Here is a 24,489-nt window from a genome sequence, read left to right as displayed (position 1 = left end):
TATACAATAATTTAATTATTTACAAAATAACATGCAAAAACAAATGAAAAGATATATAGATCAATGCCAAATAACTTGGAAAAAACAGAATTCAAAACAAATACCAGGGACAAAGAATTAATTTGCATTGCAAAGTGATCATTTTCATAGGGTTATTGCACATACTGTGTGGAATATAACAATTTAAAAATTACTAACTAATAAATGGCATAGAGGTATATACTAAAATTTAAACTCTCTTAATCCAAATTGATAATTACCATACCTGGGGAAAAAAGAAAACACACAAGATTTTTTTTTTCTTTTCAAGAATGGTTCTCTTTTGGAGGGGCTGGGGTGAGGGCTGCAAGTGGGGTTGGGTGGTAAAGGGAGATACAGGGATGATACCGAGCAAAGCTAGCCTAATGTGCTTTTACGCTTAAAGGAAATGAGTTTTTCAAAATGTGGACTGGGATATATTTTTTCTAACAATATAGTCTTAACAGCCTTACTGTAAATAAAAAATGCCGCAAAGACAATAATGGGGAAAAGGCTTATGTTATCCCTCAGAGATTAAAAAAAAAAAGTGTTAAGATTCTCAAGACTAAATTCCTATTAATTATTCATTTCTGTACAATTACTCAAATGACAGGAAACAGTTTTTAAAAATCAAGATTTTAAAACATGCTAACAGTCTTTTAAGACCCTTTTTAACTAAGCAAGGGAAAGTTCAAGAGCAAACTGGCAAAGGCCATACTTAAGTAAAGAAAGAATTGTTCAATTGTGAAATGAAACACTACCCACAAGTGGAAACTGTTCAAAGTGCAACCAAGTGCAATCAAAGGTTAGAACTGAAGACTGGATAAATAATTATTGAGATCAATGATGTGCAGTGAAACAGTTTCAGAATAGATTTATTCAAGACAAGTCTCTACCTTAGAGAGTACAAACTTAACACTGACCCCACTCAGTTATCCCGCTATCACCAGAGCTAAATCACAGGATTACAGGCTTAACTAGAAAAGCACTGGTTACACACTGAAGGGCTTGGATAGCAACAATGTTAACAGATTGTAGACAAAGAGAAATGTATCCACACTATGTGACACTGTTCCGCTTAAATATACGACTAAAATTCTAATCACAATAATATTTTAAAATACCATTACCGCCTTATACTGGTATGTACATACTTTGCATTTTCAAAGACCCATCTATGTACATTGCTGCATTTGATCTCCATACAGCTCTTTAGGAGTTTGGCAGGAACAGCTGTTCCTATTTTCACAGAAGAGGAAAGTTTAGGAAAGGTTATGTAACTTGTTCCAGGCTCCAAAGCTTGTCCAGGCTCCAAGGCTGTATGAAATGGCAAAATTCAGACTAGAACCTGGACCTACCACAATACCACTCTGCTCCTCTAATGCTGTAAACAAGTTTCTTTTATCCTAATTATTTCCACTAAAAAAAAAAAAAAAAATCACATGTGCTTGGGGAGAATACAGAAGGAACACTAAATCAGCCACCCCAGTCAAACAAATAGCTTTAAAATAGGGAGTAAAAATGGTTAAGATTATGATAGTTAAGGACAGAGTTTTTTCAGCTAAAACCATCAAAATATCCCCAAAAGTGATATATTTGTAAATCCTCCATATAAAATCCAGTTTATAGCTCTGAAGAGTTTTGGGTTTTTTTAAGATGTAAAATCTTTTTCTTATTTCTGTCATTTTAAATAAATCAATGACTTGGATAGTCTATTAAAGACTACATAAGGTTTTTTACTAAAAATCCACCCCAAGATTTTACTAAATACCTGCAATATGCTAACCGCTAGAGCAGGGATATAAGAACCCAGGGAATTCTAAAACACTCTTGGAGCCTGTAAAATACTCTATTAATAGGTAAATGGATACCTAAATACAACGTACCAAGTTATCAGCTATCGAAGCCTGAAAACAGAACCATGTTTGTGACAATGCCTGTTTCCCCATATCCTCCCAACACTGGACATCATCATTCTTTTCAGTATAACAATTAAATGATTACAAGTTGTAGATCATTATTTTAATTTACATTTCTTTGAGCACTAGTAAGGTAACATTATTTTCATGGGCTTATTGGTCATTTATACTTCTTATTGTTTTGCTTGCTTAAATCACATTTCATTTGGGGTGCTTTTCTTTCTTACAGATGTGTACGTGTCCCTTACTTATAAAAGATTTTTTTATTTTTTTTTTTTGCGGTACGCGGGCCTCTCACTGTTGTGGCCTCTCCCATTGCAGAGCACAGGCTCCGGACGCGCAGGCTCGGTGGCCATGGATCACGGGCCCAGCCGCGCCACGTCATGTGGGATCTTCCCGGACCGGGGCACGAACCCGTGTCCCCTGCATGGGCAGGCGGACTCTCAACCACTGCGCCACCAGGGAAGCCCAAAGATTTTAATTCTTTATCATATGTGTTGCAAATCATAAGTTCTTTTATTGAAATGTTTAAAGAGAAACAGAGGTAACATTGGAGCATTAATATTATTTGATGAGCATTACATACATTGTTTTTCAGTGTTTTGTTACATAAACCAGATTGATAAATCTGGATTTGTCTTTAGTAATCCTATTTGTGTACAGGACTTTGCTCTCAAAAGTTGGTTTTCTTGTTCTTTCTTGCTATCCTTCAGCCCTGACTATTGGCTCCAAAGACTAGAGCAAGAAACATGCTTTGGGTCTCCTGATATCAGGGCTGCTAAACCAGCTGAGGGAATATATGTCACTTTTAGTTTGACAGAAAAAAAAAAAAATGCAAATCAAACTGATTATCCTCTTCCTCAAACTGTCCCACTTTCTCAACATCACTTTGCTGGGTGAGTTATTTCCCAGGTACTCTTTCCTTTCTCCCATTTCTGAACAGCACGTCACTAGCCATCAAGGCTTGACATCAATTTCATTATGATTCTTCAAATGTTCGCTCTGTTCCCACTCTGTATCCAGCACTGTGCTAGGTGTTTTGAGCTCGCAAGGTAGATAGTTTGTGCACTGAGGAGTTTCCAGTTCTTTCGAGGAATCGTTTACTGCCATTTCTTTCCTATTCTATAATTTCATGCCCAGATTACTACAGTTGCCTTCCCGGTGGTCTTCTGCCTCCAATCTTAATATTTCCAGGCAATCAGCAGACTGTTGCTGGGTAATGGCCCAAAGGCAGCCTTTATACTGTCATCTCCTTGCTCACAATCTTCAGTGGAACCCTATTATTCACCGCCTAACTTTCAAGATCCCTTAAAGTCTGCCCTCACTTTACTGCTTCACTTTACTATAAGTAGTTCGTCCTTTTTGCTGTAGCTCAGTGTGGGAAATTGTTTATATAGCTGTTTCTAAGTTGCCACCTAATTATCAAGAGTAATAATGTTATAATGCTTTGTATTTGAAGAGTGCTTTATAACTGTGCTTACACATATTCATGTTCATATATTTATTCAATCCAAGGGTTTGACACCAGCTGAGTCATATCCACTACCAATGACATATCTATAAATGACTTTTATTTCCAAAGTAAAATAGTGCTTCCAAATCTACAAAATCAAAATAACTTTCATATGTATTGATTCTGTGAGTGACATCCTTTACAATGAGTAATCTGAGAAGCATATAAAAAGATGACACGGGCAATATTATACTACAAGTGTACAAGTGTACTTATTTTTTGGAGGGGTTATTTTTTTTTTTAATGCTTTCAAGAAATTCAAACCCTGCAGATTCAAAGTCTTTTAAATCTTTGTCTTATCCCAGAGGTAACTGCTATTAACCATCTCCTGGATGTTCTTCCAGGCATTCCTGTTTTCTATGCTTGATGCCTTTCCTCCTATTTTGATAAAGTTTCCGATAGCAAACAATAGCATTAAGAATCATTTCATTGATTTGAGAGCTGTGGGCCCAATGGGGATTTCTTCCTGTATTCTGTTCATGTCCTGACTGCTACCAAAAAGTATTTAAGGTGGCTTAAATGTGCAAGGACTATTAAAAAATGGAAAAATTAAGAAAATGTTACATCAGAGAAAGAGAAGCCTACTCAAAGCATATGCTAATGGTAGTTACTCTATTTGGGGACAGTGTCAGGTTTACCCTTAAGCTTCTTGACAGCCAAAGAAAAGGCGGAAAACACAGAGCTGCCGTACTATTTCACTGTTTGGCAGAAAGACACAATCACCCTAGTTCATCAGAGTCTTTTCCAGAATGGCCATAAATGTATCTAAATATTTGAAGGCCTCCAAAATGTTGTGATAGTTTAGAAAGCAACGTCTTAAATTAGGTCCCTTTAATTTAAGGGACTTAATCTGTCTCAACAACAAGAAGGCATCAAAGGTCTCCTTAAAGGGAGAAGAAACTGAAAATGAGAGACTGAGTCCCGAGTTCAGTCCTGGAACCCCATCTCCTGTTTATGTGCACTCACCACCCGGGTAATCTAATCCAGTCTCCTGGCTTTGAATACCACCTAGAAACTGAAAATAGATTTATATAGTTTCAACCTGTCCCCCCAACTACAGAGTCCTATGTCCCAGTGCCTACCTACTATCCCCATCTGAAAGTCTACTGGGAATGTCCCCTCTCTGCGAATCCGGCCCTCCTCCAGTCTTTCCTATCTCGGTAAACCACCACTTTATCCTTCTCTCTCCCTTTCAACCCACATCAGCAAATAAGCAAATCCTGCCATACCTACCTTCAAAATATTTCCAGAATTTAACTTCTTTGCACCACCTCCATCCCTACCACCTGTCTGAATCACCCCTATCTCTTATGTAGATAACTGTGGTAACTTGACAGATCTCTCTGCTTCCACTTCTTTTTTTTAATGAAAAATTACAAGTGTGGACAAGAAGAGTTAATAGGATAATAAACCCCAATATGCCCAACATACTTCTCCACTTCCACTCTTGCTCCCCTAGAACCTATTCCTCACACAGCACTCAGAATGATCCATTTAAACCTTAAATGAGGTCATGTTGCTCCTCCACACTCTCCAATGGCTTCCCATCTCAATCAGGGTAAAAGCCAGTCCTTACTCTGAACTAAATGGTCCTACATGACCTGACCTCCTGTGATCTCTCATCTCTCACTTTGTTCCCCTAGATGACTTCACTCCAGCCTGCGATAGCCCCTGAGCTCACTTTGACATAATCTTGAGCACAGTGCCCAGCACACGGTAGGCAGTCACTATTATTGGCTTTTTACCCCCTTTACAAAAGGTTTTAATTCTTGATGTCATTTAATCCCCATCATAATCCTGGAAGCTATTAGGTAAGGTGGCTACTAATATTCAGAGAGGTCATGTAATTAGACAGCAGAAACAGGACTTATAGCCTGACCTAACTTCAAAGACAATTCACTTTTCCCACTGCAATTCACCTTCTGGCTGTCAGGATCACACAGCGGTTAAAAACACAGGCTCTGGCATCAGACCACAGGAACTTGTAACTCATCTCTACCAGCTATTATGCAACTGCAGTACAGAAAAGAAATCATGTCGATCTTACTTCAAAAGATTGCAGTTTCAATTACCCAAAAGTGCTACTCCTCCAGTTCAAGAATAGAAAGCATTCTCCCTTTCTTACTGTCCAAAAAGAGGTTCTCCTTGCTGGAACACTTCGATCTTCTTTGTGTTCACGCCCTCAAGACAAAACTTAATATTCAGAGAACTCGATACAGCTCACCTACTGAGGAAACCTCAAACCTATTCCATTCCCAACATTTCCTTCAGATATGTGCGAACATTTCTTGAAAGATGTAATGTGTACGAAACCAAATGACCCTTGTTGTAATTATCAGTCAAAGGCTTAGCAGTTCTTATACCCAGATTTAAATCTCCCATAATGCTTTATATTATGGAATATAAAACATAGCAATCATATTTATATGAAGAGAATATCTTAAGTGATACCCTTAACTTTGGGCTTGGCCAGGTGATTTCCTTTGGCCAATGAAAGGTGAGTAGAAGTGACATGCCACTACTAAACAGAAGCTTTATGAGACACCAAGGGGATCCATTTTTATTTTCCCTCTGCTGGAAGAACAGCCATGATGAAAGTTGCTCCTTCAGCTGGGATCCTAAAATTAGTAAGACACATAAAGCAGAGGAGACACAGCTAACCAGAAGCTGAAAGGTCACGTAGGTATGAAATTACCTTTTTTTTTTAATAAATTTATTTATTTTATTTATTTATTTTTAATTTTGGCTGTGTTGGGTCTTCCTTTCTGTGCGTGGACTTTCTCTAGTTGTGGCGAGAGGGGGCTACTCTTCGTTGAGGTGCGTGGTCTTCTCATTGCAGTGGCTTCCCTTGTTGCGGAGCATGGGCTCTAGGCACGTGGGCTTCAGTAGTTGCGGCACACGGGCTCAGGAGTTGTGGCTCATGGGCTCTAGAGCATAGGCTCAGTAGTTGTGGCGCACGGGCTCAGTTGCTCCACGGCATGTGGGATCTTCCCAGACCAGGGCTGGAACCTGTGACCCCTGCATTGGCAGGTGGAATCTTAACCTCTGCACCACCAGGGAAGTCCTCAAATTATCCTTTATTATTATAAACCATTGAGATTTGTCTGTTAACTCACATAACCTAGCAAAAGTTGACTTATATGAGAAACAAGGTACTCCATTTCTTAAGGTCTTACTTCTTACTGGCCTCTGAGCTAGTCATAGGATTAACTGATTAGTAATTTTTCCACAAACAAGATACTCTGATGTCATAAATCCTAGGTTTGCTTACTCCTCTTTACTATTTTTTGCTTACTCAGGTGAAAATATGCTGAGCAGAACAAAATTAACACAGGAGAAATGTTAGTGCACATGATAAAACCTGGACTCGGGGCATCTGTGTTTTAAAAAAGTTAAAGCTGAGGGTAGTGGTGGTTATGGAAGAACAAAACCCATTGGTAGCCTAGAAAGTTCACAGCTAGGTCACAGGCTAAAAAGTGGTAGAAAATATCAGTGAGAAGTTCTACATTTTCACATAAACTAAACTAAACTAAATCTGGTTCTCCAGCCAAGTTTGGCAAATATTTTTCCCAAAACACTAAGTTTCTGCCTTTTGGACTTTCACAAGCACTTGCTGCAATACCATCCCTGAGGCAATGACTAAATAAACAGATACACTGTCCCTGTTTACCTTTTTCTTAGAACTGAAAAATTCCAAAATGAGTTCAACAAATTCAAAGGTAATAAATAAATTCAGGAAAACTGATCCACATAAACACATATTGCTGCAAAAGGTTTTACAAAACAAGTTTATAAACTAAGATTATAACTTAGTCACAACAGAAAAAGCAGAAATTTATTCAACCAATCTCCAACCACTCCCCAGCCCACCCACCCCCCAAAAAGGGCTACATCAAACAATAAAGGAATGAATGAACAAAGTCCCTTCTTTACAAAAGGCAGTATTCTAGGTCCCTTAGGAGATACAAAAGAGAAAATGAGATACTTGCACCTACGGAATTGAATGGAAAGATGTAAATAAATAAAAAGTTGTTAAGTATTAATAAATAAATAGCAATATATTTTTTTTAAGAAAAAAAAAAGTAACAACATGTGCCTTTAGGCCCTGACATGAAATATTTTTGGGGAAATCTGGCAAAAAAGGCCTGAACTATACACCCTCTGACCAAATACCACAATATCAAAATTTGTCCTTGCCCCAAGAAGTAGACTGGATTAACAGACAGTGGCTATGACCTTAAACAAGGAATATCCAAAGTCTCTGTGTCCCTTCCATAAAGATATATGCTAGGTCCGGGCAGCCGAAGAGTGTGGTTAGCAAGATGAACAAAGATGCGCAGATGAGAGCAGTAATTAACCAAAAATTGATAGAAACTGGAGAAAGAGAATGCCTCAAAGAGTTGCTGAGAGCTAAATTAATTGAATGTGGCTGGAAGGATCAGTTGAAGGCACACTGTAAAGGTAATTAAAGAAAAAGGACTAGAACACGTTACTGTTGACGACATGGTGGCTGAAATCACACCAAAAGGCAGAATCCTGGTACCTGACAGTGTAAAGAAGGAGCTCCTACAAAGAATAAGAACATTCCTTGCTCAGCATGCCAGCCTTTAAGATTGAATTAGATTGTGTTGTTTTGTGGTTTTATTTCTGAAAGTAAAACTTGCCATAAATTAGGAATTGATTTCCCAGAATAAAATCCTTTTTTGTATGATGGTATACAGTTTTCAGTAATGATGTATACAATTGTATTGATTTTTTTCCCTAAATGTGTTATTTTAATAAATATCTCATGAATGAAAAAAAAAAAAAAGATATATGTTGAGGAAGAAAAGTATATTCAATATCCTGCTTAGGTCTTCTTTGTTTAGAAAACCTGACTGCTTGTTCAGTCTTTTATTACACATCTCTGTAAACAAATTGGGAGAAATTTGTCTCTCTGTATTCCCTGATAAGATGTAGGAAAACTGGGATTGGGAGGTCAATGTGGGCCAACAATTTTAGCACAGGAAAGATATTAATAAATATTGGGCCATACATCTGCCCTACGTACCTACCCGGCACTCATTTAGATATTCCCCACAAAGACTTCGCTGTAGACAAATCCACTCCTATGTCCATACCAACTGCCAAGTACATCAGGCAAACCAATGAGATTATTAAAACCTCCCACTTTTGGTGTACACCATCTTCCAACTGATCCCCCCATAATAAAACTCATGCAAGTGCCCCTTTAATTAAAAAAATTTTTAACTGTTATAAAAGCTTCCATTTGAAAAACTTTTATGAAAGAGATTTAAAAAAAAATACTTTGGATTCCCCGATTCCAAACATTTAGTTATGAAAATGCACTTATTTCTTACCTTACCAATATATTTACGCTTACAAGGATTCATCTTGCACCAGTCTTCTACATCGAAAAATTACAGCCCACAATATACCAAATTCAAGAATTTCCTTTTATATAATGAATGTCGGCTCATCTTTCTCAGTTCTATTAAGTTGCAAATTCTATGAAACTAGTTTACTTTAAAAAGTAAGTTACAAAGTTAGCCTCAACGGGGAAAAAATTTTGCTGGTAGAAGAAAAAATTAGTGATGAAATTTGACCTTGACAAATTATTTGATGTGAATACAAAGGCCTCTGGCTTGTGAAGATTGTATTTTAGTTCCTAGCTACTGAATGAAAAGAAAAATATATCAACTTACCAACAACTGATGCACCTCTTTCTGCAAAAGCCAGGGCATAGGCTCGGCCCAATCCTATTGAAAAAAGAAGAAAAAAATCAGAAGGTTGAGCAAATATTAGCATAATTTTTCTGGTACACTCAATTCAATCCTTATTGCAAAGTAACTGGTGAACAATTAATTACATTACAAGGGTAGAGCCTTCATTGGCACTCTCAGCCTCTACTTCACCTACTTCTACTTTCAGGGGTTGGAAAGCTTAAAACTGTATTTTCCACCTATTCTACCTACCATTTCCTATCATTCTACCTAGCTTCTAGGATGGATGCTAGATGTGAATTGGGTTCCACCATTAAACGCATTTGCATGAAATGTGGAAGGAGGGAATGAGGCAGAAGCCACCTTACTGTGACTTTTGGATGTTACTGTTGGTTAAGAAGCTGATTTCTTGAGGCTTCCTAGGTATTAAGCAGATATAGTGGCAGCTTCTAGATCTAGCTCCCTAATTTCTGGATGGCAGCTTCCATTCTCTAGATCCCTGGGGCCAGTGGCTATTTGGGCTGTGGCAGTTCCATTGGTAGCCTCAGAGGTAGTGGCTCCACTAATGGACCAGTTTTATACTGTTCCATAAGGAATTCCAAGAGGAACTGCCTAAAACCCAACTGCCTAAATTAAGTCCTTTCCTGTTTCAAATATCTAGTGGTTTCTATATCCTGCTCTGAACCTTGACTACATAACCACCAAACACAGGAAATATTTAATTCAGACTCAAAAGGTATGAGGTGTAAATTTATACATCCAAAAATGGATATGTGCCCATATAAATTTTATAGGCAGAGAATATCTCAGGAAGACTATATAAGAGACTGGCAATTAGTGGTTACCTCTGGGGAACAGAATGGTGTAACTAGCAACAAGGGGTGGAAAGCTTACTTCTGTATTGTTTAAATCATTTTAACATGCACATGTTTTTTAAAATGTAATTGATACATTTAATTGGTAGTTTAAATTTAATTTGAATTGATAAACAAGTAAACAAATATTGAGATGGCTAAATTATCAGGCTCTTCTAAAAAGAACCCAAACTATAAAGTTTTCCAAAACTAAAAGATCACCAAATAATTTATTTTAAAATTTAATCCACTCTGAATGGATGAGAGAGAACCCACCCAATATAATAACTCAAGTCTCCTCATATTTTATCAGATCTAGGCTGAAGCACTTGCTCTAAACATGAGGTTTTCAGAGAAATCAAATACTCATAACCAGAACGCAAAAAAAAAAAAAAAAAAATGGTAACAAAGTAGAAAATCATCAGATGAAAGGAATGGGGTATGTCTCTAGTACAGATTGATCTAAGTTAATCAAAGAATTATCTCAAAACCAAGCTACACAATTCTCTGAAAAGATATGTAAGTAATCTACTTTTACCATAAAGGCCCATGCAAACTGTACACAAATCTGTATATAAAGTTAAAAGTGACATTCTCCTCCCTGTTTCCCTGTAACACCACTCGCCCATTAACAGGTTCGTTAAGTGTCCTCCCATGTTTTTATATCTGTGCTTACATAAACATTAATTAAATACTTTATGTGTCTTAGTCTGTCTCCCCAACTAAACTAGAAGGTCCTTGTAGGTTGAGATTATGTCATTCTTTTACATTTCCCACAATGTCCAGCACATCTTTACAGTCAAAATTCACAAAAAGTTAAAGCCAAGAGCCTCTGTTTTCTCTTAATCCTCTTTTAAATCCTGTCTTAACTTTCTCCCACACCTAAGTTCATTGTCAACAGTCCTCTCTTCCTCATTTCTCCTCTGACCTTAACCTCTTTAGCACTGTCAAATATCAGTTGATTCTTTTCTCACAGTGCTTGTTCAGTGCTCTCTTCAATGGGTTAGACTTCTCTCTGCTTCAAGTTGACAGAGCCTCTAAGATTAGCTTCCTGGACTATTTCACCTTCTAGCTTTACCAATCAAAGGAAGTCAAACGACTTCGAAACCTCTCCCGACTCCAGAATCTCCAACTACTCACACACTTCTCACTATCTCCAGATCTACAGCTTGCTATTTTCTAACCATCTCAAATTCGCAATGGCCAGACTACCTTCTTCCACGGCCCACCTCCACCACTCTCACAACTACATCCCCAGCGACTACTACAATCAGCTGATAAATACGAATTCCCGTTATACCACCCATCATGGCAAAATTGTTTACCTTAATCCTAGACATTCTAAACCTGTCCTTCCAGGTCTCCCATTAAACTATTCAATATTCCAAGCTAAACAACAGCACCTGAATAGTGCAAAGATATTTCTATTCATCTCTAGAACATGCGTGGGTTGGAGTCAGACTAATTCCCAGACACAGGCCTTGCAGGCATTCACAGACACCCTCCTGGGATGTTTAGCAGTGCCTCAATTCTACAGATATGTATCCTTAAATGAGAACCCCAAGACCTCAAGGACAACAGTCTTCATGACAGGACTGGAATTAGATCTCAATCTCTCTTTCATAATGATGGCCCAGTGTAGACCTAATGACAGTCTCAACTTTACCACAAAATTATATCTGCCCCAGATCAGTATTCAGATCTAATGGCTAGTAATTGTATCATAATCCAGGCTCTTTAAAATATGAATCAGTTCATGAACAGGAGGTGCTAAATTCAGAACTGTCTAGTCACAACCCATTAATATTTCACAAAATCAATTTAGTGGGCTGTAATCTGCATTTACTTAATGAAACAGAATAGAAAAGTTCAAAGTGTACTGCATTTACTATGTACCGTGTCATGAGCTTGTTTCAAATAGTGTGTGTGTGTGTGTGTGTGTGTGTGTGTGTGTGTGTGTGTAATATAGTGGGCTGTAATCTGCATTTACTTAATGAAACAGAATAGAAAAGTTCAAAGTGTACTGCATTTACTATGTACCGTGTCATGAGCTTGTTTCAAATAGTGTGTGTGTGTGTGTGTGTGTGTGTGTGTGTGTGTGTGTGTGTACCAGGTCCTGGAATAAAATGTATTTCATACTGTGAATCATTCACTGTCAAAAGAGGTTTAAAACATGAGTGCATTACTTAATTATTTCCATCAAAAGCAAAGTGTAAACAAAATGTTTTCCCAAAAACATAATCATTTTAGAATAAATATAGCTATGGATATAAAACATTTGGCCACCAATTAATACTAAAGATATTTTCTGAAAGGAAGCATGCAAATCCATTTTATAAATGGAGACATGAAAATACGTATGAATTAACTGTCAGAATTCCACTGTTTGTGACTTTTAATATATAATTCAAATTAATTATGCATTAGGTCCATTCTAGGTATAAGGCACTACTAGTGGGTAATCAAAGGCCCATAAGGTCAAGATCCCTGCACTTGGAGATTACAGAGATCATGGACAGGTGGGAAATAGTGTAAAACCTCACTGCAAAGCATCCGTGTGGGTATGAGTGGTTTGTCTTAAATTTTGTCCTTTAAAAATAGGGTTATTTGGGGCTTCCCTGGTGGCGCAGTGGTTGAGAGTCCGCCTGCCAATGCAAGGGACACGGGTTCGTGCCCTGGTCCGGGAGGATCCCACATGCCGCGGAGCGACTGGGCCCGTGAGCCATGGCCGCTGAGCCTGCGCGTCCGGAGCCTGTGTTCCGCAGTGGGAGAGGCCACAACAGTGAGAGGACCGCGTACCGCAAAAAAAAAAAAAAAAAAAAAAAAAATAGGGTTATTTGGGGACTTCCCTGTTGATGCAGTGGTTAAGAATCCGCCTGCCAATGCAGGGGACACGGGTTCGAGCCCTGGTCCGGGAAGATCCCACACGCCGTGGAGCAACTAAACCTGCACGCCTAGAGCCCGGCTCTGCGACAAGAGAAGCCACCGCAATGAGGCCCGCGCACCGCAACAAAGACCTGATGCAGCCATAAATAAATAAATAAATAGAAATAAAAATAGGGTTATTTCACATAACCAATCTCCACTTGGCTTCTGAAATACAGGAAGATCTGGCCCACTTCAGAAAGGCCTCTGCTCTCCAGTTCCTACTGCCCCCACCCCACTCTCATTTTATTCCTCTATCGCCTGCCTGAGTCCTGCAGGCATTGGAGTTTGCAATCCGCTTGATAAACACGCAAAGTCCAAAACGGAGGACTCTTATCAGATGCCTTTTTTTAAAGAAGGCCCTCTCAAGAACTTAAAATCATCCGACAGAGGGAAAGATGACTGACCTTTCAAAGGCAAGGGGCTGACATCTCTACTCCTGCGGGGGTGAGTCCAGCCCCCAGACGGCTTTTCCGCCACGTTTAAAACACTTGACAGAGGCCTAGGGAGTCTATTAACAGGAAGAGTCGCAATCGATACGCACAGACGGGAGTCGGGATGAATTTTACCTAGTTTTGCAACCCGCAGCCGAGCCCGCCTCTCTCCTCTCAAGACCTGAAGACTTGAGAAGCTCCCACAGGGTTGGGGTGGGGGAGAAGTGGGCTGCACCAGGAGTTTCTGGCTCCCCACTCAAGGCTGGCCAGCCCCTCCTCTCCAGAACAATCGTTGTCCGTCCTCCCACCCTCAACCCCACCGAGTCCAGTCGCTCGCTCCCCAAGCCGCCCCGCCACCGCTGCCCGCAGCCCAGATGCTGAGATCGCAGCTACAGCTGCGTGCGGATCCCAGACCAAACAGGGGGACTCCCAGCACGAGAGCGAGCTGGAGGACGCCGGCCCTCTAGCCTTCGCGTACTCACCTCCCCCCGCGCCGGTGACCAGTACCACCCGCCCGTCGAACCTCAACGGCGAGGCCATAAGTCCAGCCTGCAGCGACACACATACACTAACAGAACTACTGGAGTTCAGACTGAGGGACAAGAAGGACAGGAGGAAAGGCTGGGGCAGGACAGCAATGACCTGCCAGTTTCTGCGGAGGAGAGAGACGCCGTAGTTTTCCAAGTGCGCCTGCGCAGCGATCCCTTGGAACTCTGGGAAATGTAGTCCAGCATGCCTCCAGTCGCGGCGAGCCTGCCCAAGAGACTTGGCTTGAAAGGGCCAGTTCTGCGGCCGGAAGTAATGGGAGCTTCTGGGACCTGTGTAGTAAAATGATTGACTCCCCTAACTTCATTCATACTTTCATCCATGGTTTTGTCATTCACTCAACAAGCGTTTTCTGGATTTAGGCGAGGATGCAGCCCCTATCCTTAAGTAGCTTTCAGAAATAGCAAGTGGTAAAAAAGATTTCTTAGAATGTAATCCTTGGACCTCTTCGATGGAAACCATCTGGAAAAATGCAGAGTCCTGGGACCCCAGGCTGACCTCCCAAATGGAACTGTTACCAAACTGGTCAACTGGACCCTCACTGAAGTCCTAGCCAGGCGCTAGGACACCCAGGGAGGTTCTTTTTCCGCTCAGATTCGCACAGCCAATAATGAAACCTATGCTGAGACTGGAACAGCACAAGCTTTAATTAATGGCCAAAGAATGGAAAAGCGCAAATTTAGTTCGCAAATCAACTTCACAACCCAATTGGGGCAGACACCATATGTTTAGGAGGGCCGAGGTAAAAGGGAGGGAACTGGAAAGAGTGGGAGGCATACTCACGTCTTATCTGAGAACAGGGTTGTGGTTTGGACACAGAACTGATGCAACACTCTTTTTCAGTCCTTGTATGGGCTTTTCCAGATGTTGTCAAGGCGATCATCACCTGTCATGGTGCTGGTGGATGGGCCCTTTAGCATGCTAACGTATTACAATGAGCGTATAATGAGGATCAAGGTCTACTGGAAGTCAAATCTTCTGTCATCTTGGGTCTAGTTGTTCTAAGCATTCCTTGTTTTTCTCTTTGCAGCTTCCTCCTGAACTTAGATAAGAACAACTGGTTTCCATTCGAGGGAGGGGCAGGGGTATGATTCTGGGGCAACAGCCTTGGTAACAGAATCTCAGGGGACAAAACAATGTCAACAGGTGCTCCTAAATGATTTTTGCTTTTGAATGGTGGGTACAGTCAAATGATGTAGGTTTTCTCAATTTTGACACTATTGAAATTTGGGGTCAATAATTTTTTTGTTATGTGGGGTTGTTCAGTGCATTGTAAGATGTCTAGAAACATCCCTGACCTCTACCCACTAGATGCCAGTAGCACCCCCCCACCAAGTCACAAAAATCAAAATTGCCTCCAGACATTGCCAAATGTCCTCAGTTGGGGTGGGGTGGGGATAACCCCTGACTGAGAACAACTAGTTTATACTAAGATAAACTAAGCCTCAGAAGTAACATTTTTGGAAACATAATTTTACTAGAAAAAATAAACTTTAATGTTTATTTTCCAAGATGAAAATAATGCTTTCTAAATAGCTTCAGTGGTGTCCAATTTTCAAGCGTGAAATTTCATTTTGGGTATTGTCATGCACTTTAACACAACTGAATTGAACATATGAATCCTCACGTGGTGTCTCATAAGTCAATATCTTAGGCAAAGAGGAATCTGAAACTTTTTGAATAATGGCTATGTTTGGTTTCTGATTAAGTCTCCATTTGTTCACACTCTCAATATACTATCTCTGTCCAAAAGACATAGTGATGATATGGGCTTCCCTAGTGGTGCAGTGGTTAAGAATCTGCATGCCAATGCAGGGGACATGGGTTCAAGCCCTGGTCCTGGAAGATCCCACAGGATGTGGAGCAACTAGGCCCGTGCGCCACAACTACTGATCCTGCGCTCTAGAGCCTGTGAGCCACAACTACTGAGCCTGTGCTCTAGAGCCCACGAGCCACAACTACTGAGCCCATGTGCCGCAACCACTGAAGCCCCTGCACCTAGAGCCCATGTTCCACAACAAGAGAAGTCACCACAATGAGAAGCCCGTGCATTGCAACAAAGAGTAGCCCCCACTCGCCGCAACTAGAGAAAGCCCACGTGCAGCAACGAAGACCCAACGCAGCCAAAAATAAAATAAATTTTAAAAAATAATAAAAAAGGGCTTCCCTGGTAGCGCAGAGGTTCAGAATCTGCCTGCCAATGCAGGGGACATGAGTTCGAGCCCCAGTCCGGGAAGATCCCACATGCCGTGGAGCAACTAAGCCCTTGCGCCACAACTACTGAGCCTGCACTCTAGAGCCTGTGAGCCATAACTACTGAAGCCCACGCACCTAGAGCCCGCTCACTGCAACTGGAGAGAGCCTGCGTGCAGCAACAAAGACCCAACGCAGCCAAAAATAAATAAAACTAAAATAAATTTTAAAAAAATAATAATAATAATAAATTTTAAAAAGACATAGTGATGATAAATAAAATACAAAAAGAGAATTATAAAGCTAGGATCAAACAAAAATCTTTGTATTTCCAGAGAGAAACCCAAAGCAGAGAATGGGGCTATACTCACAGATGTCTCCTCACAACTTACTGGAATCCAAGTGCAGAAGCAGGAAAATATACCTGGAAGGTAAAAGTGATAAAGGAGATCGGGGCTCAGCTCACTGAGAAGTCATCAGTTAGTATCCTTCTGTTTAAAAAAAAAAATTTTTTTAATAGCCATCCTGAAACTCTGCCTGGGGTTCAGTTGATATATAGAGAAAGAAACTTCCTCTGTGAATGTCGGACATTCCTTATGAGATCATTTTACTTCTTCCTCAAGTTTATCCTTTAGAAAAGAGCTTCCCAGATGAGGTGTCATGAATGGGTTACAGATGTGCATGAAATATTGATATCCTCAACGCTTAGTGTGGCTGTGGAGAACAGAATGGCTAGTACCCCCTGGCTGATCTCTGGCCTGTGACCATTCTTATCTAGAGTTGACCCTTGAACAACATGAGTTTGAACTGTGCAGGACAACTTATGGGTGAATTTTTTTTTCAATAGTAAATGCTACCGTACTACAAGATCTGAGGTTGGTTGAATCCATGGTGTGGCACCATGGATATGAAGGACCAACTATAAATTATATGAGGACTTTCAACTGCACAGAGGGTCAGCGCCCCAACCCCTGTGCTGTTCAAGGGGTTGTTCAACCCCTGTGTTGTTCAGCGCCCCAACCCCTGTGTACTTCTGTCAGAATACTGCAGGAATATTTTATACATGTGCTGCGATTTGAAAATATTTAGGAGTTAAAGTATTAGGACTTCTTATAAGACTCTTCATTAGCTTTCTAGGGCTGCCATAACAAATACCACAGACTAGTTGCTTAAAAAACCAAAATTTATCTTCTCACAGTTGGAGAGGTTAGAAGTTTAAGATCAAGGTGTCGATCGGTTTGGTTTCTTTTGAGGCCTCTCCTAATGGCTGCAGATGGCTGCCTTTCACTGTGTCTTCACATGGTCTTTTCTTGCAGCAGATACCCTGGTGTCCCTTTGTAGGTCCAAATTTCCTCTTCTTACATGACATCAGTTAGATTGGATTAGGGCCCACTCTAACAGCCTCATTTTAACTTAATCTTCATTTTAAAGGCCCTATCTCTGAATACACTCACATTTTCTGGTCCTAGGGGTCAGGGTTTCAACAGAAGAATTTTTTTTTTTTTTTTTTTTTTTTGTGGTATGCGGGCCTCCCTCTGCTGCGGCCTCTCCCGTTGCGGAGCACAGGCTCCGGACGCGCAGGCCCAGTGGCCATGGCTCGCGGGCCCAGCCGCTCCGCGGCATGCGGGATCCTCCCAGACCGGGGCGCGAACCCGGTTCCCCTGCATCAGCAGGCGGACGCGCAACCACTGAGCCACCAGGGAAGCCCCTCAACAGAAGAATTTTGAGGGAACACAATGCAGCACCAACAGGGATTATTGTTGATAAACTCTTACTATTTTACTTGAAAATATCTTCATCTCACCCTCAGTATTAAATGATAATTCAGTTGGATATAAAACTGTCAATCATAAACTATGATCAAGTGGGATTTATTCCAGGGATGCAAGGATTTTTCAATATCCTCAAATCAATCAATGTGATACAACACATTAACAAATTGGAGAATAAAAACCATATGATCATCTCAGAAAAGCAGAAAAATCTTTTGATAAAATTCAACATCCATTCATGATAAAAACACTTCAGAAAGGGAGAAAAAAGGGAACATACCTCAACATAATAAAGGTCATATATGACAAACCCACAGCTAACATCATACTCAATGGTGAAAAGCTGAAAGCATTTCCTCTAAGATCAGGAATGAGACAAGGATGACCATTCTCACCACTTTTATTGAACATAGTTTTGGAAGTCCTAGCCACAGCAATCAGAGAAGAAAAAGAAACAAAAGGAATCCAAGTTGGAAAAGAAGAAGTAAAACTGTCACTGTTTGTAGATGGGATGATGCTATACGTAGAACATCCTAAAGACACTGCCAGAAAACTACTAGAGCTCATCGATGAATTTGGTAAAGTTGCTGGACACAAAACAAATACACTGAAATCTGTTGCATTTCTATACACTGACAACAAAATATGAGAAAGAGAAATTAAGGAAACAATCCCATTTACAATCACATCAAAAAGAAATACAGAGGAATAAACCTAAGGAGACAAAAGACCAAAGCATTTCCTCTAAGATCAGGAATGAGACAAGGATGACCATTCTCACCACTTTTATTGAACATAGTTTTGGAAGTCCTAGCCACAGCAATCAGAGAAGAAAAAGAAACAAAAGGAATCCAAGTTGGAAAAGAAGAAGTAAAACTGTCACTGTTTGTAGATGGGATGATGCTATATGTAGAACATCCTAAAGACACTGCCAGAAAACTACTAGAGCTCATCGATGAATTTGGTAAAGTTGCTGGACACAAAACAAATACACTGAAATCTGTTGCATTTCTATACACTGACAACAAAATATGAGAAAGAGAAATTAAGGAAACAATCCCATTTACAATCACATCAAAAAGAAATACAGAGGAATAAACCTAAGGAGACAAAAGACCTGTACTCTGTAAACTAAAAGATGCTGATGAAAGAAATTAAAGACCCCACAAACAGATGGAAAGATATACCCTGTTCTTGGATTGGAAGAATCAATATTGTTAAAATGACCATACTACCCAAGACAATCTATAGGTTCAATGCAATCCCTATCAAATTACCAATGGCATTTTTTCACAGAACTAGAACAAAAGATTTCACAATTTGTATGAGACACAAAAGACCCCGAATAGCCAAAACAATCCTGAGAAAGAATGGAGCTTGAAGGAATCATCCTCCCTGACCTCAGACCACACTACAAAGCTACAGTAATCAAAACAATAAGGTACTGGCACAAAAACAGACATACAGATCAATGGAACAGGATAGAAAGCCCAGAAATAAACCCATGCATTTATGGTCAATTAATCTATGACAAAGGAGGCAAGAATACACATTGGAGAAAAGACAGTCTCTTCAGTAAGTGGTACTTGGAAAACTGGTCATATAAAAGAATGAAATTAGAACATTCTCTGACACCATATACAAAAATAAACTCAAAATGGATCAAAGACTGGATACTATAAAATTCCTAGAGGAAAACATAGGCAGAACACTCTTTGACATAAATCACAGCAATACTTTTTGGATCTGTCTCCTAGAGTAATGGAAACAAAAACAGAAATAAACAAATTAAACTTAAAAGTTTTTGCACAACAAAGGAAACCATAAACAAAACGAAAAGACAGCCTACAGACTGGGAGAAAACATTTGCAAAGGATACTACTGACATGGGATTCATTTCCAAAATATATAAGCAGCTCATATAGCTCAATATCAAAAAAACAAACAACCCAAACAAAAAATGGGAAGAAGATCCAAATAGATATTTCTCCAAAGATGACATACAGATGGCCAACAGGCACATGAAAAGATGCTCAATATTGATAATTATTAGGGAAATGCAAATCAAAACTACAATGAGGTATCACCTTACACCAGTCAGAATGGCCATCATTAAAAAGTCTACAAATAATAAATACTGGAGTGGGTGTGGAGAAAAAGGAGCCCTCCTACACTGTTGGTGGGAATGTAAACTGGTGCAGCCACTGTGGAAAACACTGATCCTGCAATCCTACTCCTGGGCATATATCTGAAGAAAACTCTAATTCAAAAATATACATGTACCCCAATGTTCACATCAGGACTATTTACAATAGCTAAGACATGGAAACAACCCAAATGTCCATCAACGGATGACTGGATAAAGAAGGTATGGTATATATATATATATATACAATGGACTATTACTCAACCAAAAAAGGAATGAAATAATGCGGATGACTGGATAAAGAAGGTATGGTATATATATATATATATATACAATGGACTATTACTCAACCAAAAAAGGAATGAAATAATGCCATTTGCAGCAACATGGATGGACCTAGAGAATATCATATTAAGTGAAGTAAGTCAGTCAGAGAAAGACAATTATATGATATGACTTATATGTGGAATCTAAAAAAATGATACAAATGAACTTATTTACAAAACAGAAATAGACTCACAGACATAGAAAGCAAACTTATGGTTATCAAACAGGATAGCAGGGGGTGTGGGGGGAAGATAAATTAGGAGGTTGGGATTAACATATGAACAATACTATATATAAATAGATACACAATGAGGACCTACTGTATAGCACAGGGAATTATATTCAATATCTTGTAAAAACCTATAATGGAAAAGAATCTGAAAAAGAATAGATATATATACATATGTATAACTGAATCACTTTGCTGTACATCTGGAACTAACACAACATTGTAAATTAACTATACTTCAATTTTTAAAAATTGTTTAAAAATGTCAGCTGGTGTTATATAAAGTCTAGCATATTATATATTATGCTAGATAATATGAATATTATGCATATTATACTATATTTAAAACTTTAAATTATCTTTCACATATACATATATATTTAACATATGCTGGAATATACATATTTAAATATACTCTAGAATATATTATATATAAAATACTATATATATACATATGAATATATATATATTCATATATGTGCATGTGTATGTGTGTGTGTGTGTGTGTGTATATATATATACACATATACATTCCAGCATATAGCTTTAAATGGCCAGGCATTTGAAGAAACAAGACAATGTAAACAAAATCCATCTGAAATCAAAGTTATAAAACAGACACCAAGGGCTTCCCCATAATAGAGTTACTGACCATAGATTTCAAAATAATTATTCTTATTTGGTTCAAGGTAATAAAAAATGATTGAAAATTTAAGCCATGAATGGAAAATTTTAAATGATCTAATGGATTTTTAAAAATAATAATAAAAGTATAATGACTAAATTAGAATTTCAAAAATGTATTTACTATCAAATTACACATAGAATTAGTGACCTGAGATAGGTCAGATAAAATACATGAAATAAGCACATGGAAAAAATAAAAACATGAAATACTGGAAAAAACTTAAAGGTCAAAGAGATGTGTAAGAATTCCAAAGTACAGAACAGAGAACATGAAGAAAAAGCAATATTTGAGCAAATAATGACTAACAATTAACCAAAACTGATGAAAAATACATAAAGCATACTAAAATATTCTAAAAATATTTTAGAATATTCAGGCAAAATAAATACAAACAAAACTAAGCCTGACTGCATAATGGTAAAATTACAGAATATTGAAGAAAAGATGAAATCTTCTAGGTAGCCAGAAAGAAAATGTTCAAATGAACAAAAGTTTAATTTATGTTTGGTTTTTTATTTCTTTATTTTTTCCAGTTTTCCAATTATTGAGAAATAATTGACATACATCATAGTATAACTTTATGGTCTACAGCAGGATGGTTTGATTTTTTGATTTGCATATACTGTGAAGCAATTACCACAATAGGCTCAGCTCACATATAGATACAATAAAAAGAAAAAATAAGCAAAAAGGAAAAAAACGTTTCTCCTTGTTACGAGAACTCTCAGAGTTTACTCTCTTAACAACTTTCCTATACAACACACAGCAGTGCTAGCTATAGTCATCATGTTGTACATTACATCCCTAATATTTATTTATCTAATAACTAGAAGTTTGTACCTTTTAACCACCTTCCTCCAATTGCCCTTCCCCCCAGCCTCAGCCTCTGGTAACTACAAGTCTGATCTCTTTTCCTATGAGTTTGACTTTTTTTTTAGATTCCACATATAAGTGAGATGACACAGTATTTGTCATTCTCTGTCTGATTTATTTCACTTAGCATAATGCCTTTAAGGTCCATACATTGTCAGAAATAGTAGAATTTCCTCATTTTTCTGACTGAATAATATTCCATTTTGTGTATAGATACCACAACTTCTTTACTCATTTTATCTATCAATGTACACTTAGGTTGTTTCCATCTCTTGGCTATTGTAAATAATGCTGCTATGAATATGGGAGGGCAGGTATCTTTTGAGTTAGAGTTTTCATTTTCTTTGTATATATTCCCAGAAGTTTTAGAATTGCTGGGTAACATGGTAATCTATTTTTAATTTTTTGAGGATCCTCCATATTGTTTTGCAGTGGCTGTACCAACTTACAATCCCACCAAACCCTTTCTCCTCATCCATACCAGCATGTTATCTCTTGTCTTTTTTATAATGGCCATTCTAGCAAGTGCGAGGTGATGTCTCATTGCAGTTTTAATGCATTTCCTTAGTTACTAGTAATGTTGAGCATTTTTTCCATATGCCTGTTGGTCTTTCTTATATCATCTTTGAAGAAATGTCTATGCAGGTTCTTTGCCCATTTTTTCACTGTTTGGTTTTTTTGCTGCTGATTTGTGTAAGTTCTTTATATATTTTGGATATTAATCTCTAATCTTTTATAGGGTTTCATATATTTTTCCCATTCCATAGGTTGTCTTTTCACTTTGTTGATGGTTTCTTTTGCTGTGCAGAAGCATTTTAGCTTGATGTAGTCTCACTTGTTTATTTTTGATTTTGTTGCTTGTGCTTTAAGTATCACATTCAAAAAATTACTACTAAGACCCATGTCAAGGAACTTTATTCCGGGGATGGGGGTGGGGGATGAAGTCAAGACAGCAGAGTAGGAGGATGCAGAGTTTACATCTCCTCACAACTAGGGCACCTACCAGGCTCTGGTGGGGGACCTTGGACACCTAAGGTGACAGGAGGAACCCCTGCACAACCAGGTAGGATGTGGGGGGTTGGGAAGAGGGAAGCAAAAGTGGAGGCAGGATGGGACTGGTGCTCCTGAGGGGTGGCTGGGGGAGAGGAGAGGTTCCAATGCCCAGAGGGGCCCACTCACCACTAGGTGATCAGCAGGGACAGGGAGATACCTTCGGGGGATCAGAGAGGAATGTGGCCAGCATTTCCCCCACTTGCTCGGGCCCCAGCGAGCCTGCTGGGGTCCCAGGCCTGAACCTCCACCCTCTGGGGCCCACTCCAGTCACGCATGTCCTGTGGGCATGGGAGGGAGGGAGGGGGGCAGGAGAAGTAGAGGCGAGAGAGAACTAGTACCCCAAGGGGCAGCTGGGGGAGGGGAGGGGTTCCCATGCTCGGAGGGGCCCACTCATGGTGAAGGGATCAGTGGGGACAGGGAGAGAACTTCGGGGGATCAGGGAATCGGAGGGGAATGCAGCGAGCATTTTCCCAACTGCTCGTGCCCCAGCAAGCCTGCTGGGGTCCCGGGCCTGAACCTCCGTCCTCCAGGGCCCCCTCCAGCCGCACTGAGCCTAGGCCCAGCTACCCCTGCCTAAGCCCCGCCCCCCCATCTAACCCCCCAAGGCCTTTTCCGGCATTTTTTTTTTTTTGCTGTTGTGGTTCTATTTTGCCTTCTTGTTGTTGTTTCATTTATATTATTTTTTTTTCTAATATATTTTTATTTTTCTAACTTTATTTTATTTTTTATTCTTTGTTACTGTTCTGCTCCTTTTTGTTTGTTGCCTTTTTTTTTTTGCTGCACCCGGCAGCTTGCGGGATCTTGGTTCCCAAGACAGGGGTCAGGCCTGAGATCCTGTGGTGGGAATGCTGAGTCCAAACAGCTGGACTAACAAAGAACTTCAGACCCCAGGGAATATTAATTGGTGTGAGGACTCCCAGAGGTCCTCATTTTGGCACCAAGACCTGGCTCTACACAACTGTCAGTGTTGGACTGCGAACTCCAGTGTTGGACGCCTCAGGCCAAACAACCAGTAAGACAGGAACACAGCCCCACCCATCAAAAAAAATGAGATGACAAAAAACTATGTTACAGAAGAAGGAGCAAGGTAAAAACCTAAAAGACCAAATAAATGAAGAGGAAATAGGCAACCTACCTGAAAAAGAATTCAGAGTAATGGTAGTAAAGATGATCCAAAATCTCAGAAATAGAATGGAGGCATGGATTGAGAAAATACAAGAAATGTTTAACAAGGACCTAGAAGAACTAAAGAACAAACAGTGATGAACAACACAAT

The 24,489-nt window shown here is 39.4% G+C and overlaps 1 protein-coding gene and 1 pseudogene across 1 annotated transcript in view; one reads left to right on the top strand and one right to left on the bottom strand.

Annotated features, from left to right (window-relative positions):
• HSD17B4 (hydroxysteroid 17-beta dehydrogenase 4) overlaps positions 1–14,069 on the bottom strand; it is a 90,953-nt gene extending 76,884 nt beyond the window's left edge. The window contains exons 1-2 of the mRNA XM_007119311.3: positions 13,869–14,069; positions 9,156–9,209 (exon numbers count right to left, since the gene is read on the bottom strand). Of these exons, the coding sequence (XP_007119373.1) occupies positions 9,156–9,209; positions 13,869–13,926 (112 nt within the window). The 5' untranslated portion in view covers positions 13,927–14,069. The remainder of the gene's footprint in view (positions 1–9,155; positions 9,210–13,868) is intronic.
• Positions 7,700–8,241, top strand: LOC102995850 (transcription and mRNA export factor ENY2-like; annotated as a pseudogene).
• Positions 14,070–24,489: the final 10,420 nt, after the last annotated feature.

Source organism: Physeter macrocephalus, chromosome 8 (genome assembly GCF_002837175.3).
Source record: "Physeter macrocephalus isolate SW-GA chromosome 8, ASM283717v5, whole genome shotgun sequence".
Lineage (NCBI taxonomy): Eukaryota > Metazoa > Chordata > Mammalia > Artiodactyla > Physeteridae > Physeter > Physeter macrocephalus.
This window is presented reverse-complemented; position numbering and strand designations above follow the sequence as displayed.